General features: G+C 34.5%; 1 protein-coding gene across 7 annotated transcripts in view; it reads right to left on the bottom strand.

The window, feature by feature from the left end:
* Positions 1–445: 445 nt before the first annotated feature.
* The window catches only part of Cdk12 (Cyclin-dependent kinase 12), a 155328-nt gene continuing 137180 nt past the window's right edge, over positions 446–18593 (bottom strand). For all 7 annotated transcript variants that reach the window (XM_069824567.1, XM_069824546.1, XM_069824529.1 and 4 more), the window contains one exon: positions 446–1006. In XM_069824567.1, coding sequence (XP_069680668.1) covers positions 1002–1006 — 5 coding nt within the window. In that variant the 3' untranslated portion in view covers positions 446–1001. The remainder of the gene's footprint in view (positions 1007–18593) is intronic.

The following is an 18593-nucleotide window of genomic DNA, read 5'->3' as shown; positions in this document are numbered from 1 at the left end:
GGTTTGCGATTTCTGAAGAAAGAAAGAAAGAAAGAAAGAAAGAAAAACAGAAAAAAGGAAACCCTTAAGCTAACAATGTCGGCTAGAAATGATCAACGGACGTTGGAGTTCATTTTCCTTCGTTTACCTACGTTACGGAGTTGACTCAAAATTCTATAGTGAGTTTATACGATCTTTACCAGCAGAAGCATCTTCCTGCACATACCTTTAACAATTTACATTAATATGTCCAACGGCCATAATGTGTTGTAGATACCAGAAATATTTATTACAGATCAATCTTTGCACTTTAATGAGTCCTTTACAATACCCTGTTTAAGTTAAGCCCTACTGTATAAACATGATATACTCGTATAAGATATGGATAGCAAGGAGACAGAATTCGGGGTAGGCTATACATGCACTTAGGAATAAATGTAATTCCTTAATAATATGAAGCCTACTATTTAAACTGTACCCACTGATTTTATTAACAACCACTGAGGGTGTCAAAATGACACACTACAGGTTGACTATAGAAATTTCTTAGAATAATGACAACCATATTCATATGCAAAAGAACAAATGCTTAAATGCGTTTGCAATGTCATAACATAATAAAAATAAGGTTCAAGCCTGAATTCTTTGTATATTTGGCTCCAAGGTAATTATTTAAAGAAAAAGTGGATGTAATTACGACATTCACAATTTCTTTGAAAGCAGTAGGATACACATGGCGCTTTTCTTTCCCACCATTCACACATCTTGCGCCTATACATTCTTGATTAACAATGTAACATATTAATCGTCATATTTTTTAGCATCTAATGTCAATTCAAACATAGAACTGAATTGCTAAATAATCTATACAAAAAAATTGATTTGAAAGCGAATTTAATTCTTGTACGTATGTTCGTACCCATTTGTGGTGTTTCCGCGAACATTTGCAGTTTGGTTGCTTCCAAAACTTTGGCAAGATTACTTGGGTTGTTTATTTTAAATCATACGTTGCACAAACATCTTCACCCTGAAAAAAAAGAGAAGATCAACGATATATCACAAACGTAAAGTGCACCACGTCACATAATACTGTATATAACAAGACTACAAGTGACTGACTGGTCTTAAGAATATATCTCACAGAAGGAAATACAATATCAGCATTTAAAATAAATTTATTTTTAAAATTAACATTTAGATACTGAAATATTTCATTATTTGTACAACTCAGTACTTCTTAATTATATTTTAAATGCAAATATAGGCTATTAAGTGTCTCACAACACACTAGACTGAATACCAAAGGATTTAAAAACTGTATTCCAAAAATTATCATGCAAAATTGAGTATGTACGAATATATTTGAACATTATGTAAACTTTCTTTCTCTAAATAAAATATAGAAATCATATGTTTCACGATTACAATAAAAGCAAACGGTAAATTTTACGTGATTGGAATTGCATCGACATTTGTAATTATTTACACTAAAAATTGTCATTAATATCTCCTAAGAATTTGAAAACTATGGGTTTGTCTTGTTTATCTGATCATGAACATTTAATTGTAAGGTTTATGTAAATAATTTTTTGGCCGATCGAGTTTTTAACCACTTTACCGATGTTCTTGATAGGCCTTGTAAGTGAAACTTACAGCACATGTGCGGTAATTACATAACAAATGAATAACACCTATCGACCGCTATCGACAAATACGTATAAAAACAAATGAATGACACCTATCGACGGTAACAAACTAAAATGATGAATAATGATGTATTTCTTTATTAAGATCGGCCAAAATAGTATGCAATACATGTGTTAAGTGTTACAGAAACTCGGAAATTGAAAAGAGACTTCGTCTCGTCTTTTCAAACTTTTCCTCGTTTCTGTAAATCTCACTTACCACACTTATATCGCAATATACTATAATTATTTACATATAAACCTTTTAATATGCGTTACTATTTTAGTCCGTTCTATGTACGCACAACCCTTGATGGCACTCACGTAAAGAAGAACTTTATGACTGTGAGAAAGAGCATTTCATAAGATAAAAGGGACAGAGATATGATACAACAGGATGGATACAGCTTTGAACAATCAAGAACGAAGCCGTTGGATTTTTTATATCTGCTACCAGAGTATCACAGCAATGTACGAGGTACAGTAATTCCAATCAACGCATCCTCGATCTCTGCGTTAAATCGAGATGAAAGCTCTTGTACCAAGGGCTGAACGTATCCATATCATTCATTTAAAATTTGAGTAGTAGCAAAGAAAACGAAATTTATTTCATAACTCATTGTCGCAATTACGTGATAAGATATGTACTTCATTCAAGACCCCGAGCAGCCATTCTGGCGAAATCCCGAAGCTATGTCTTGACTTGAGGTGGTCTAGACCAGTTGTCGGCATTTCGTGATTCGCGAATCAACCCCTTAATATACAAGTAGGTCGGAGGGTAAGGCATGGTCTCCCTCCTCTTAGCCATCACTTGCTCATTCAACGTTAAGCAGTCTTCCCTCCTACCTTCCCCTTTACTGTGTATTGTAGACTGCATTTTATATTACGTAATCTTTGGCGACCACTGGTCTAGATCTTTGGCCCATCACACAAGCGGTCCTGGTTCTCTCGGTTTCTCATATTAGGCATCAACATCATTCCGTCCAACGTCTGCTCGAAATCTCGACACTCTACAAACTTTAGTGTAGTCAGTTGATGTAGGCTAGGAATACTCAAAGATGTGCGTAGAAGTTCTCTTAGATGAAGCTGGGTTCATTTCCTTCTCTTTAAAATAAACAGAGTATCATTTGATATCTTTTTTTTTTTTTTTTTCAGGCGATCTTTCACTTTGCACACAACTGATTTTTGTGGAACTTAGAAGTTCCCTCAAAACATTAGGTATATGAAGCGCATAACGTTATCATATACATGCGAGCAGAAACGTATAATAAATACGTAACATTTAACAAGACATTCAGGGCTCTGGAAGGTAGACTGATACCATTTAAACCATTTTAAAAAATATTGAACGTGCGAGAACTTGGTTTGGACGGTTAAAAGTGACGTCAGGATCATTTATTTCTTTATTTACTTATTACGCTTTCAATAACTAGATTAAAAGTAAATACCGTATTTGCTCGCGTAATTTGCGCACTTTTTAATTAACTTTGGCCACTGAAAAATTGGGGTGCGTAAAATATGCGGATTTTTCAAATATGAGGTTCTGTTCTGAGTTATCTCAATTAGTAGTATATGTATAGGTAAGTACAGTACGGTAATTAAGAATACAGTAATTTTGTCATCTTTTATAATTTTATAGCATAACACTGTAGATAATCCTAAATTATACAAATAATAATCATACACTAATAATTCTATAAACAATAATTATTACCGGTATACAAATAAAACAATACAATTACTAATTTTCTATATCGGTAACTTGTCTCTACCACGGACAAGCATTGTTAAAGTAGCGGGACTATGGGGTTTCTTTCTGAAGCAGGTACTTCAGTTGCTGGTGAATGACCTACGATGGACTGTAGGGAAGGAAAATCCCTACTACACTGAAAAAAATATGTACGTAATCAATACTACATTGAAAAAAATATGTATGTAATCCCTACTACATTGAAAAAAAATATGTACGTAAAATGTGTGCGCAAAATACATGGAGCAAAAATAAAGTTCAAAATAATCCCTTAAAAATTAGGGTGCGCAAATTACGCGAGCAAATACGGTAAATAACATAAAATATAAGAATCGATAGTGGCCTTTTAAACGCAGAATAAATATGGGAAATGCCTGTTATTATTCTGTAGAGAAGCTTTTTATCTATCATCCAGTCTGCTCTCGAAAAAGCTGAAAATTATAATTTATAAAAGTTATATTATCGGTTCTGTATGGTTGTGAAACTTGGACTCTCACTTTGGGAGAGGAATAGAGGTTAAGGGTGTCCGAGAATAAGGTGCTTAGGAACATATTTGGGGCTACGAGAGATGAAGTTACAGGAGAATAGAGAAAGTTACACAACACAGAACTTCACGCATTGTATTTTTCACCTAACATATTTAGGAATATTAAATCCAGACGTTTGAAACGGACAGAGCATGTAGCACGTATGGGTGAATCTAGGTAAGGTGACATTACGGTGGTTTATCTATTGCCTTCCGCAATAAGGAAATGAAGGACATCATAGAACACCCAGTCCCGTGGACAAAATATATATTCCTCCATTTCCCACGCCGGGAATCGAACCACGGACTGCTGGGGCGGAAGTGCACACGCTATCCACAGAGCCACGACAGACGTTTCAAGTATAATGTGCTCTTTTTCCGATGGCAATATTATTTTGAAAAAGGAGATGAAAGGGAGGAAACGAACTTCCTGTCTTATAGTCTACCAGGTTATTCAATATATTCAATATAATGTATGTGGAATGGGAAATAAGATGCACAGGACTTCTGTTTAAGTTACAAAGTCATATTCTTTCCAGCGTCTTTTTCTTTCTGCAATGAACTATTACATAAATGCAGAATACATCTTACAAGCAAAAAATTGGCCTTTTGATAAACATTCTCTACTATGGTAAGCCCAGTTCATGCGATATTTGGAAGTAGTTACGCTTTGCCATAACAAAAACTTATTCCGTAAACTTATTTTGTTTAAACATGTTTCAGTTTACACTGCAGATGTCACGAATTTCTATATATTAGAATAAGTTTCTTAACATGGCTACTTCCGGAAGGAAAGTAATGCAGTGGGTCCTGTGCTGCAGGTCTGCGATAAGTAATATAACCCTGTCCCTGACAGAGGGCTTCAGGCAAAAATTGTAGGTCACTTCTCGCCCACGTGGAATTTCGACGTCAAATAACTTCTGCAGTTCAAAGCAGAGTTAAATAAATGCTACTACTGCTACTACTATTACTAAGTAGTCGACAATATTTGCAATTGAAAATAAGTTCCACAACATGGATTCAGTTATATCAAGAGTATATATGGCACTACAGTCCGACTAAAAACTTTGCCTTCCAAATTTTTTCTACTTATCCTACAGTCTGACTAAAAACTTTGCCTTCCAAATTTTGTTCTACTTATCCTATCATCTTATCGTTTCATAGAGTTAAAATCTGCAAAGTAGTGTCAAATAAATAGTGCAATTATGAGCTTTAAGAAATAACTATGATTTTATGGAAATTCAGCTAAAGAGGTGGTGGAAGTGATGCTTACTTATTATGAAGTAACTATTACTTCCAGAGCGTCTGCAAAAATATGCTAAAACCAACTTGACAGGACGAAAAAAAGTATTAAAACATATTTTTGAACGACAATCAATGTTTCTTTGTTCTAATAAAGATATATCGATCTTTTCAAACTCCAAGAGTACCATTAAGCATCCACTACAAGTCACTCTGCCGTTCAGGACTTACAACCAAAGAATAATATGTTGTGTTCATTATCTTAAAAGATAAAGTACATTTTTTATGTAAGCGATACCCCTATAATATAAAAATAAACTTAAGTTGAATTCAATTTTAATACAATGCTATAAAATGATTAATATAAATTTGTAATTCAGTGAAAGCCTGGGAACTTCACAGGAATAAAAGTAATCAATAAAATGTCAGACACGCAAGTATATTACAGAACTTCGTAGGCTATGAGACACTACTCAGAAATAATTATTCGTACCTAGTGGAAATGTATTTTCCGGTCTAAACACTTTTTACTCATAGTTCAACATAACGACCTTTAGGGAGGCCGAGACGTAGATGGGAGGATAATATTAAAATGGATTTGAGGGAGGTTGGGTATGATGATAGAGACTGGATTAATCTTGCACAGGATAGGGACCGCTGGCGGGCTTATGTGAGGGCGGCAATGAACCTTCGGGTTCCTTAAAAGCCATTTGTAAGTAAGTAAGTAAGTAAGTTCAACATAACGTTCCACCTAGAAGTGAAACAGACTTCACTACCTGATTAAACTACGGTCTTTAGTTTCAATAAGAATCCAAAATTAATCGCTCAATTAAAACACGCGGTTTAGTAACAACCACAATCGGTTACAGTGAGAGTTACAAAGGTCACTATTCAACAAGATGTAATCAACTGCTTTAAACGAATATTAGACTAAATAGTTTTTTTTATTTGCATCGATTGCTTTCTTACTAGCCCCGACTGAATATACACAAATACTAGTTGCCTAAAAACTGACGAACTGAACTTCGTACTTCGATCAAACATTGAAATACTTCACCACCCACTTCTTAAATAAAGAAAGGAAACTGGTTTTCACTGTAGCACAAAGCATTTTTATTGTGAAGCATTTAGTGAGAAAGAAATGTCAGAAGAAACTGAAGCGACGTTTTAATCGAGAGTATCCGGAAACACGAGTTCCTTCACAATCGTATGCTTATAAACTTCCTCGTAAGTATAGTTCTACGAAATGTGTAATTGAAAAAGGACTAGTAAACCCAACAAAAATTGGATCAGACAGTATTGGAGAGACAACCTCAAACTGCATGCGTGAATACGTTGCTGAAAGAATTGTTGTTAATGTAAACGTCTGCAGTGACAAGCAACATCTCTTCTTTCCTGATACCCTAAAAACCTGGTATATCTTAGCTGCGTTGGGACTCCTAGGTGTAGCCATCTTGTATGTATTAAGAGTAACCATCGTGCTCTTTCGTTCGCTACCCGTTACTCATATGTCAGCTTCCATTTGCACTATATATACCTTGACATTGTGAAATTTCTTGCTTCACTCGCGAATTTTATCCAGTTTAACTTTTCGAGTGCTGATTGTTGCTCAATTGAAATTGTAGTCTGATTCGTTAAGAATCGTTTGACATCATAACGAACGTTCTATCGCTTCGCATTCTCAAGTTACACGCCTCGGCGGCCGCCAATTCTACCGCCCCCTCTCGTGTGTCGCTAGATGACGTCACCTGCTCCAACTCGAGACCACGCTGGATACATTGCTCTTACTTCAATGGAATATTTCGAGTAATTTAGAAATAATAGGCGCGACAAAACTCGCCAATAAGTATGTCGGTCGACTTTCTGGGATGGCATCCTAGTACTGGAGCAAACTTACTTACAGACGTACTCACGTCAAAACTTAGAAACTGAAGTGTTAATGACATTCTAGTGCGCTTGGAATTGAGTCCCAAAATATTTAAGACATTTATCCCAAGAAACCAGTTCTGTTCAAAGGCCTAGCGTTATGCTTCATTTATTTAATTTAATACAATATTCTAAATTTATTTTATTTTATAGAATATTCTATATTTTATATGGAACGAGCAATGGCAAAACAGGACAGCTGACGGCGGACTTTACTTGTCGTTGTATCTTTCTGCAGGATCTACAAAAATAGATCATTCTAATCATTGTAAACAAACGAGAAGGCCTAGAGCTAATTCAGATAAAAGCGCCGCCCCCACATCACCATAATAATAATAATAATAATAATAATAATAATAATAATAATAATAATAATAATAATAATAATAATAATCTACCTTCAATATTGAATTCTCTGGTATTCGTGACAAATTTGAATCGCACTATAAACAGCGTGAATCTTTGGTTATATAGTTATACAATATGACCGATTAGGCCAACAAAGGCAATAAAAGGCACGAAGAATAAGCAGTTCCTTTGAAAGATACATTTTCATATATCTGTCGTGGATCAAACTTGGGTCCGCTTGTGCACTAAGGAGAATGCTAGTAAAATGGAATTTAGTAATACAACCTATTAGAACCTGAACATATTTGTCTCAAAATTACACTCAACGTTATTTATATTAATGATAACCGATAGTTGTTTAAATGAAATATTCAATAGATATTCAACCTCATATCGGCTTCGTAAACATTGCAACCATCTTATTAAATGTGCAAACGTAGTGTACATATGCTCAGTCCCGAGAACCGATAACTCTGTATGCAAGAGTGAATGAAATCGATCATGACCTGTTTCTAAGTGCCACATAATATTTTGTCGTGGTCTGAGGGAAGCCTTCCCGTCGAACCACGGAGTTCAGATTGCGAAACGTAATATTCAGTTCGCTCATACACTCGTGAATAAATCTCATTGCGATGCTCCGAGTTCAAAAGTTGAACATCACGCTGCTAATCTATATTAATTACACACTTAGATGAAAACATGTAAACGTCTTATAACAAATTTCTCATATTACATTGGAATGAAATTCGAGTATCTTTATCATACGTCGAAAGAACGTAGGCGCAGAAAGAAGTTTGTGAACGAAGTGCGCATTCATATTATCACACTGTAGATAAAGCACACAAACGCGAACTTATTACGACGACAACGTCATGTACGTCTTCAAATGACTGGCGGGATAACACGTTCCACAACACTGTAATGGATGCCGTTTCGTTATTATACAGTTGAAGATGTTGCGTAATTTAAGATACGCGGGTTTGTTGACTAGTACTGCCTAAGCTCCAGTAGATGCCACTGACTTTTCTCGCTTCATTCGATCAGTTAGCTCGTAACTCGCATATAACTCGATCCAACACATTACCGCCTTAAAACATGGCGTATAAATATTTGCACTAGGAGTTTCGAGTTTCAGTACTGGCATGTCACTATGCAACAGAAATGTTTGTAAATATACACATATATATTACACCCACTTCAGATCTTTTATTTCACGATTATGACAAATTATTATAATTTGCTAGTTGTGACAGTTCCTCTTTATTTTTTTCCTCACACCTAACAATAGCACATACTGTAACACTGAAAAAAAAAGTCTCGAGATTTGACGGAAATAAAATTAAAAAAAAATTGGATTCTTTTACAACGTCTATAGATTAAGACCATAGATTCTAAATATTTCGTAGTACTCCTTGCTTACTGTCGTGGACATTCCACCCATTTTAAATTCGATAAAATATAATGAAGATATGAAAGGTTGGCAGTGAGACTGAAAGGATAAAATACAGAGCCTATCACACCGTAATTATAACTTTTCCTTGTGTCTATTGCAAGGACCTGAGGAAATATGTGGGAGAAACAAAATTTACGCAAGCTTGCACTTCCCACAAGTTAATACCGATAGTGTCATTAGAATAAACAAATTCACTCTCTTATAAAATATTTGTCTTATAGAGCAGTATCCCAGAATACATTTCAAAATTCTGCATGTAGGTCAAAGTTACAGCACAAACGTGGACATTTTATTGTATTAAACAAAATTCCAACATTTTAAGTCTTGTGCATAAAATAATGACAACCTTGCTTATAAGTAAAACCTATGCTCTAAAAATTATTTTTTTTTCCTACTTAAAATATTGAACACACAATTCTTTGTCTGGAAGAATGAACCTTGCATTCTCCTTCACTGTAGCAAATTTCTGAAATAAAATTTTTTGACTTACGAAAAAAAAACCAGCTGTAGAAAATACTGTAGACTACATCATTCCATGACATATGCTTTCAATATTATTTACTTTATGAGGTTATGAAATGGTAGAATTAATATTATTTGTTCAAAAAGTGTTATGCATGAGAAAGTGATGGACATAATTATACATCATCAATTCTGAATTAGCCAAATGCCAACTCGTAAAATATTGGAGTCAACTGACCTTGGTATCTGAAGTATCTTTAATGAAATTTAATAAAGCCTGTACAACTGCTTTTCTAATTTTTAAACATTACAGAAATAATCAATTTAGTACATCGCATTTATAAATAATCATTGACGAATTTACAATTTTTTTTAATTCTTATTACGAATATAAATTTTAAAATAAATATTTGTGTTCCTTATGATTAGGGGGCAGATTTTAGCATATTTGCATGTTTTATTTCTTAGCTGTGAATCATATACTACCATTAAATAAATGTATTTCAAGTTATTTGCAATCAAAGATTAAGATTTTATTGTGCACAAGGAGTTAATACAAATTTCAACTTTTAGCGCATATAAAAGCATATCCGGTACTTGAACTAAGGGGAGGTGAACACAGGAAGGTCATGAATGAAAGCTTATGCTCTTTTTGCATAAACTGGCTTAAATTAATCCTTATGTCAAACACTATAAATGCTACAAATTTCAAATCAATATCTTTAAAAATGAGTAAAGTGCATCTACATGATTTAACTTTTCTTTCTATTTCAAGCATTCAAGCAATGCATGAAATGCATTCAATTGTGCATGCCTTTTTTCCACTAAAAATGATAGCGCATGTAGCAATTGAAAGCTACCCATTGCTGGTGGGCATCTTATGCATTATTTCGTTCAACAATAGCATGTAGTGAGCAGCTGACTGTTCTAGGTGGCCGTAGTAAACTGAAAATTGTTTTGTGATGGTGAACCTTCTAAGTTGAAAATGGCAGCAAGAACGATTCACTTTATTGAAGATTATCGCAAATACGAGTGCCTATGAAATGTTCAACCATAGTTTTGAGAATAAAGTAGGCATAAGTATTGAATTGATATATAATGTATGTGAAGATGACATTCAACACAGCACACCATGTAGACACAAAATCTCAATGCATCTTAATTGAACATGCGTTTTCAATTTGATTCTTTCAATATTCTCCCCAGATTGCATGCGTAACAGCATGGACAATTGAAACATGTAGATGCATCTTAATTTATATTTATTGACAACACTGCTGGTGATACTGACACTATTATTTACTTCAGGAAGTCATTGTTGGCTATGATCTTGCTTCTATATTCATATCAGTAACATTAGTACTTAATTTTAAGAGAATAAAGTACAATGGAAGAAGGTAATACAGTAATAAACTAATAATATTTTGAGGGTAAGAAAGGAAGAAAGAGAGCGAGGAAAGAGGAGCAGTCTAAATTAATAGTGAAAGGATGATGTTGACAGTTACAAGATTGATGTTTTATGTATTAAAATATTGCACAATGAATAGTATTTGATATTAAAATAGCAATATTATCTCTTTTCAAACAGTAAATTTTACAAAAACTAAAATAAAACAAAGACCCATATAGAAATGACACGACTTTTCTGCAAGAGCATAAGTAAAGGATTTTATTTCGTATTATTATTCAGCAAGAAATATAGATATTTCGGTTCTGTGAGTAAAGTTGTTAGGAAAAAATGATAAATTTCAACATTAAAATTATTTTTTATTATTATATAATATTCTTCTTACAAGTGACAATAACAAAACTCTAATAGCTTGTTTCTCTAAACCAGTGGTTCTCAAACTTTTTGAAGGTGCAACCTACTTCGGAACAAGACTTTCGTTTGTGATCTCCTCCTCCCCATTACCGCAGCTACTGGTTCTTAACTGAATCCAAAAAATACAAATCTCTCTAAAATCGCGAACAAATATCATTTTACTCAAATCATCTGAAGTACGATTTTAATCAACAGCATTTTGAGTATTTTCCAGAATAAACTCAAATAATTACAACAGTCACAGATGGATACTGAATCCGTTGCTTTAACCTACTGATGAAATGTTGAATTTTGACCTTTTTTTCGCAGATCATAGTTAACATTTGCAACCTCGTATTTATGCAAAATAAGTTTCTCGTCTGTGATTGTCATCAAAACAAACGCCAGAAATCTCCTTGAACTTGAAAATGATATCACTATGTGTGTATCAAATACTTAGTTTGAGAGACTACTTTTCGAAACCCTACCCCATTATCTCCTTGCTTAGTCGCCTCATAAGTAATGCCTTATTGGTATCACTTATGAAGTTGACACTGTCTTCGGACAGTTGACTAAACAGCAATTTTCTGAAAAAACAAGCAATAATAATTATTTTTTTAACTTTAGAACTACATACTGAAAAACATTCCCTTGGTCACAACCCCCACTTTGGGAACCACTGCTCTAAACCTACTTTTCTGTCTCAAGCTCTTTTTGCATTCACCTCATTAAAAATACGAAAAATCGGAAAAATGAAGTACAGATGAAATGCAGACATTGAAACACATGCAGTTATATTTTATTCACTGCAATCTGACAACATGCAGACAGTGTACTGTTATTGGCAAATCATTGTGGGAAATTCTTGATAATCAACAAAACACTCCATAATTAAATGCGTTGTTGATCCTGTGATGAAAAGAGCTTCACGTCATTTAAAAAGACTCTTGTAGACCAATGTTCTACAACCTTTTTCTACACATAGCACACCATAGACAGGCCTAGACTCAACATGGCACACTAAAATGTTAATCCCCTCAAAAACATATGATGTGACTCTCTTAATATAATTATGTAATATAATCAAATTTATTATTATTATTATTATTATTATTATATCATTATTACTATTATTATTATCATTATTATAAAACAGAAATCGATTCTTGTATTTATTATAATTTATGAACTTTAATTCACTGTAGAAAATACACATTTACATTACTAATATTAAAGTAAATAAATCTATCATATCTTCAATGTGATACTTGGGCCTGCTAGTTGCTGATCCGTGGCGGAATCATCGATAGTGCAAGCTTTATTTTTTCTTCGATAGATTTGAGTCTTTGCCTCTTTGACGTTTTAATTTCAGTTAATGTCGAGAAGCCCAGTTCACAATTATATGTAGTTGAAAATAGCAATAACATATTAACTGCCATCTCGGAGATAGCCGGGTATTCACTCCTTAATAACAACCAAAATGTTTCCAAAGGCACTCTGAGAAGTTTTAATTTCAATTTTCTGTCTTCTTTTAAATCTGTCAGTTCTTCTTGTATGCGTATATTATTCAGAAAATGTTTTGAATCCACAATGAATGGATCACGAACCCAGTCGAAATCTTGAACACACTCTCCAAAATAATTCTTGAATGTCTGCTGCAAGATTACTAAATGTTCTACCTTGCATTTTTTGTTAAACTCATTCAAATGTACGAAAATATTAGAATGATATGCCAAGGGTTAGATACCCATTCATCATCTGCAAATAAATCCGTGTACTCATGACCCTCAATAACTTAGTTAAAAATTCAAGTATCTCCTCTTTCAGTTCAAACATTTGTGCTAACACTTTACCTCACGATAACCATTGCACTTCTGTATGTAACAGGAGTGTAGTGTGCTCTGATCCCATTTCCTGACACAAAATGGAAAAATCCGTGTATTTATGGGCCGCGATTTGATGAAGTTCACGACTTTCACTATTTCATCCATCACAATTTTTAAAGGAGATGGTAAACACTTAGCAACAATAGCTTCGCAGTGAATGGGACAGTGGTTGCTCCGTATGTTAGGATTTACTTCACGTACTTCAGCCACAAATCCTTTCACTCGGCCTGTCATAGAAGCGGCTGCATCTGTACAAAACACTAATGCAATCCTCCCATCTGAATTCATTATGGACCATATATTCATTAGTTGTACAAAATATTTCTTCATCAGTTGCTCGCTCGGGCAGTTCTTTGCAAAAAAAAAAAAATAAATAAATAAATAAATTACTTGCAATTACATCCCCATCAATGTACCGAATGTGGGAAAGAAGTTATGGTGTGACCGCTAATATCAGTGGACTTGTCGATCTGAAGTGAGACTGCTCTTTATTTTCTACTTCATAATGTCTTCGGTGGCTGATTGTGTCAGGAGAGAGAGAAATTTTGAAATTTCACTAGCAGCTTTTGAACCCAGGATTATTTTTACAGTTTCTGTACAGGCAGGCATTAACAACATTTCAGTTATTGTGTGTGTTTTTTTGGCCTTTACGATATGTTCAGCTATCTTATAGCTTGCTTTCTGTACTTTTTGCAAAATATGTACTGACGTCATCATGAGCATCACTTGTTTTTTAATCGACGAAAGGAATGTTTTGTTAACGAATGTCGTTTCAATTTACTGAGAACCATGGCAGCATTACTGAGTTTTCACTACACAACACATTTGGGGATTGAGCATGTTTTGTCACCACACCAAGAAAACCCGTAAGATAAATAATTATCACTATATTTCCAGTCATTTGTTATCTTGTGAAAACAAATGCATTTGTAACTAGCTTGCCCAAGTCGAAGCGTAGCAAGAGAGGGAAGCTTCTCAGTCCAGTTTTTCCTTCCTCTCATGCGCAGGTAGGTTTCACGAGATACCGAATGGCCTATATGCAAAATATATATGAAAACAATTTTATTTCAATTTCAACTTAATTTTAATCAATTTTATTAATTTCTTACAATAATAGGTAAAAGTTCGCATCACACCTTTCACCTTGTGGAGGCACACTGGTTGCGGAACACTGTTGTAAACAATAGAAGAGACTTGTTGCCTGACAATTTAGAAAAATGTGTTTTATTCAATTTTAACAATGCATATTTTGTTAGTTTTAATACATATATCCTTTAAGTGCATTAGTGTATGCATATTTTTCCATTTTTAGTGCATATGAATCTGCCCCCTACTTATGACCAAGATAGAGATTTTATGTTAAATTAGATACTTTAAACCATGTCTCTAGCACAAATAATGAAAAATAAGAGGGGGATAGTGAAAAAATGCTGTAGAAAATTATGTTTAACATTTCCTGAATTTTATTTAATAAAAAGATTTGAAACATCCACAAACATTGTCGCTTACCAATTCTTTCTTTTATGTTCAATGATTTTCAACTCTCACTTATAGTAGTCCCCAGAAAATTCCAATTAGTACAATAACTAAACATGGCAATACAGTTACTTCTGTAAGTGTGCAATTCGTGGTGTCATTTTATAATCATCAATAACTTCAAGACATTAGTCTCAAAGTATGGCATGTTCCATCTCCAAGATTTTTTTGCCATTTTATTTACAGACAAATTACTATACATCACTTCTAACGAATTATTAACGCTAAAAAAAAGTGCTTAATTTAAATGCAATGTGTTCAAAGCAAAATACACTGCTCAAAACAATTAGAGAAACACTAAGATTTATTTAAATATTTTTTCACTGGATAAAGGTACAGACATGAAATTAATAAAGTATATTATTTATGGTTATTTATGGCCACATTTATCTCCATGTCAATAAAAACAAATGAATAATGTCAACAAACAACTTTTTAAAACATTGCACTATATAAGAAATTGAATCTCGTCCTTACTTATCAAACTTAAACACCCGTTATAAAGGTCTAGTATCATGTATGGCCTCTACAACATTCGATGACAGTTTGGCACCTTTGTGGCATGGTCCCTATGAGATTCTGTATTTCCTCTTGGGGAATATTCTCCCATTCCTTCTTTAGAGCATCTCCAAGTTCCTTCAGGGTTTGTCGAGCTTAATGTCGGTTCCTGACTTTCGTATCCAGAAGATTCCACAAGTGTTCAATAGAGTTGAGATCTGGTCTGATTGCTGGACACTCCATTACCTCAATTTCATTCTCCCTTAGGAAATCCCTGGTGACAGCCGCAGAATGTGCCCTGGCATTATCCTGAACAAACAGAAATCCAGGGCCTACTCCAATGGCAGCAGGTACTAGACACTCTTCTAGAACGTCCTCGATGTACCGGACAGTATTTAGTCGCTGGGGAACAATTACGATGTCCATGCGATTGTTGTACATAATTCTGGCCCATACCATTATGGAACTTCCACCGAATCTATCCGTTTCCTGTACAACTCTTACAGAAAATCTTTCTCCTGGCCGTCCCCACACCCTTAAACGACCATCACAACGTGTAAGACGATACCTGGAACCGTCCGAGAAGAGCACAGACTGCCACTGGTTCGGGTTCCAATCCGCATGGTTTTCAGCAAACGCAAGTCTTGTTGCCTGATGCTCATTTGTCAAATGCTGTTTTTAACAGGCCTTTATGGACGAATATTCTTTTTCCTTAATATGTTTCTTACCGTTTGGTCTGAAACCTGGATTCCGGAAACCATATAGAGGTCATTCTGCAGGTCTCTTGCAGTTTTTGTACTCTGTCGAAGAGCAGCTAGGACAATGTATCTGTCGTCCTGGGGGCTTGTTTTACATTTACAGTCCTGGCCAGGTCTTCTACAATACTGACCTGTCTCTCTGTGCCTATTGCGTAACTTGGACACTACGGAAGGAGAAACCTCAAGCTCTCTAGCCACTTGTCTCAGTGATTGTCCTTGTCGTAAAAGAAGTAGAGCATGATACACTTCCAACTCATTTAAATGCCTCATTTTGTCAGAGACTTTAATGAACAAGGCAGTAATCAGCATTCGTCACTATAGCAACATCAGAAAGCTTATCAATTAGAAGTTGTCGGTGCCTTCCGTAATCAAAGATTTCTCCATATTTGTTATTTTAGGTAATTACTCTGTATTTAGGCCATGGATTTTTAAAATTTGTATCCCTAGATTAAATTAATGTTCCAATTTACATATTGTCCAATTTTCAGCACCACAGCTTTAAAAAACATAACTTATTCAATTTATTACAAGTGTTTCTCTAATTGTTTTGAGCAGTGTATCAAACTGGTTTACATGCAAGCCATCTAAATCTGATAAAACAAACCTCAACTATCTTATTCAAAATCTAAATCACTTCTCGTACAGAAAGTTATGCTGTAATTTATTGTCTATACAGAACTTCTGCCAAATTTAAGAATAGGTTTTGAATTATTGCACATTGTACAATTAGTCCCCTGTTAGCATAGGCGGAGTTATGGGGGGCAGTCCCCCCCCCCCAAACTTGGCCGAACTCTTTTTTTTTTTTTTTCTATTAACATTATAAAATATTGAATTCAAAAGATTTTTCTTGCTTTTGTTTATGATTAAGTTTCTATGATTAAATTGACGAATTAATGTCTTCAGATCATGTGCGTGGACTATAATATTTATTTTAAATTTCTGAATGTTTAAGAATTTCTATACCTCATTTAAGGAATGGAAGCACTGTAATGTTTTTTTTTTTGTAACACCTGTACTAATGTGTTAGAACTCTGCAGGTGTTCAAGCAGCCACTTGGAGAAATATGAGTAACATACTGCACAACAATGCAGAAAAAAGAAAAGTGATCCTGGTATAATGTGTAAACTTAAAGACGAGAATAAGTAAAATAATAATTAGAATTTACATTTGATATGACATCTTGCTTTTTTAAATAAACAGATAAAGTAAATGTAAAATTGGTCCACCGCTGTGGCGTGATGGTTAGTACGTCTGGCCATGAAACGAGCGGGCCCAGGTTCAAATCCTCGTAGGGACAAGTTACTTGGTTGAAAGTTTTCCGAGGTTTTTCCTCAACAATTTGAAGCAGAATTGCTGGGTAATTTTCAGTTTGGACCTCGGACTCATTTCACCATCATTAGTTGACATATCATCCATACAATAGCCCGGGTTAAGTTCACAGTGCGGCATGCTGTATTTGCACCCAGTCATTCACAGAATAGGAGTGGTAAGCGCAATAAGTCTCAGGCTGCAGTGCAAGCCTTCGGGTCCTTCCTCCGTACAAAAGGGGGGGGGGGGGAAAGTAAAATTGTCTATATATTTTGTTACAGTTTTACTTTATTCTACAATACCTTTATTAAATTATCAATTCAGATATACTGTACCAAGGTTAAGCTATAATGGGGGAGGAGATAAATGATGTCCCCCATAATCTCATTATACTGGGATTCTATGGTTTTACTTTGCCTCCCCCAAGTTAACGGTTCTCTCTCCGCCTATGCCTGTTAGTTAAAAAATGTTGTGTTTTATTTAACGACACTTGCAACTGCCGAGGTTATATCAGCGTCACCGGATGCCGGAATTTTGTCCTACAGGAGTTCTTTTACATACCAGTAAATCTACTGACATGAGCCTGCAGCATTTAAGTACACTTAAATGTCGACCTGGCCCAGGATTGAACTGCAACCTCGGGTATAGATGGCCAGCGCTATACCAACTGTGCCAACCAGGCCAACTCTGTTGGTATACACTATACATGAAACAAGTATAATTTTCAATCTAAACTAACCAGTGAAAGTAATGAACAGTTTAATGTAAATTATTTCACAGTTAGTGAGTTACTTTGTTTTTAACTAAATATAAATTCAGTACAGTTAAAAAAATGGGCACCAATATTTTAATAGTTTTGCATCAATTCTTCATACGATAAACATCATCTACATGTGTACTGATATTGTCCTCTTCTCTCTCCCTGATTGTAATCCACAAATTTATATTTTAAAGACTATACATTATAAAAAAAAGTCTAAACTCTGTTAGCATGGTAATAAAATAAATGGAGAAAGCCTTGCAGTATATATTTTGGCCATATTTTTTAGTTTCCCTATGCAAAGTGAGCTAACAAAAGATGACTGCTGTGTCCTGTTTGCATAATTTAAATACCTAAATGCAATTACTATAAAGAAATTACAAATTGTTTATACTATTTATATGCAATAAATATATTTCAAGGAACTAATTATTGGCCTTTTCAACAATCAATTTAAAAAGTGATCACCATTTAGCTATTAAGAAGTTTATTCTCATATTTAGATGCAGCCTTATATGAAAATCAAGAAAGAAGAAATCAATTTGTGCAAAAAATGTGAAAACTAAAGCTCTGGTGAGCAAAGAAGCAACTTGGTAACAGTTCTGTACCGTATATTTTTGAACTCCCATCCACTCCCCAGATCCCTCACCCAATGGGAACTGGATGTCACTTGTC

Source organism: Periplaneta americana, chromosome 1, assembly GCF_040183065.1.
Source record: "Periplaneta americana isolate PAMFEO1 chromosome 1, P.americana_PAMFEO1_priV1, whole genome shotgun sequence".
Taxonomy (NCBI): domain Eukaryota; kingdom Metazoa; phylum Arthropoda; class Insecta; order Blattodea; family Blattidae; genus Periplaneta; species Periplaneta americana.
This window is presented reverse-complemented; position numbering and strand designations above follow the sequence as displayed.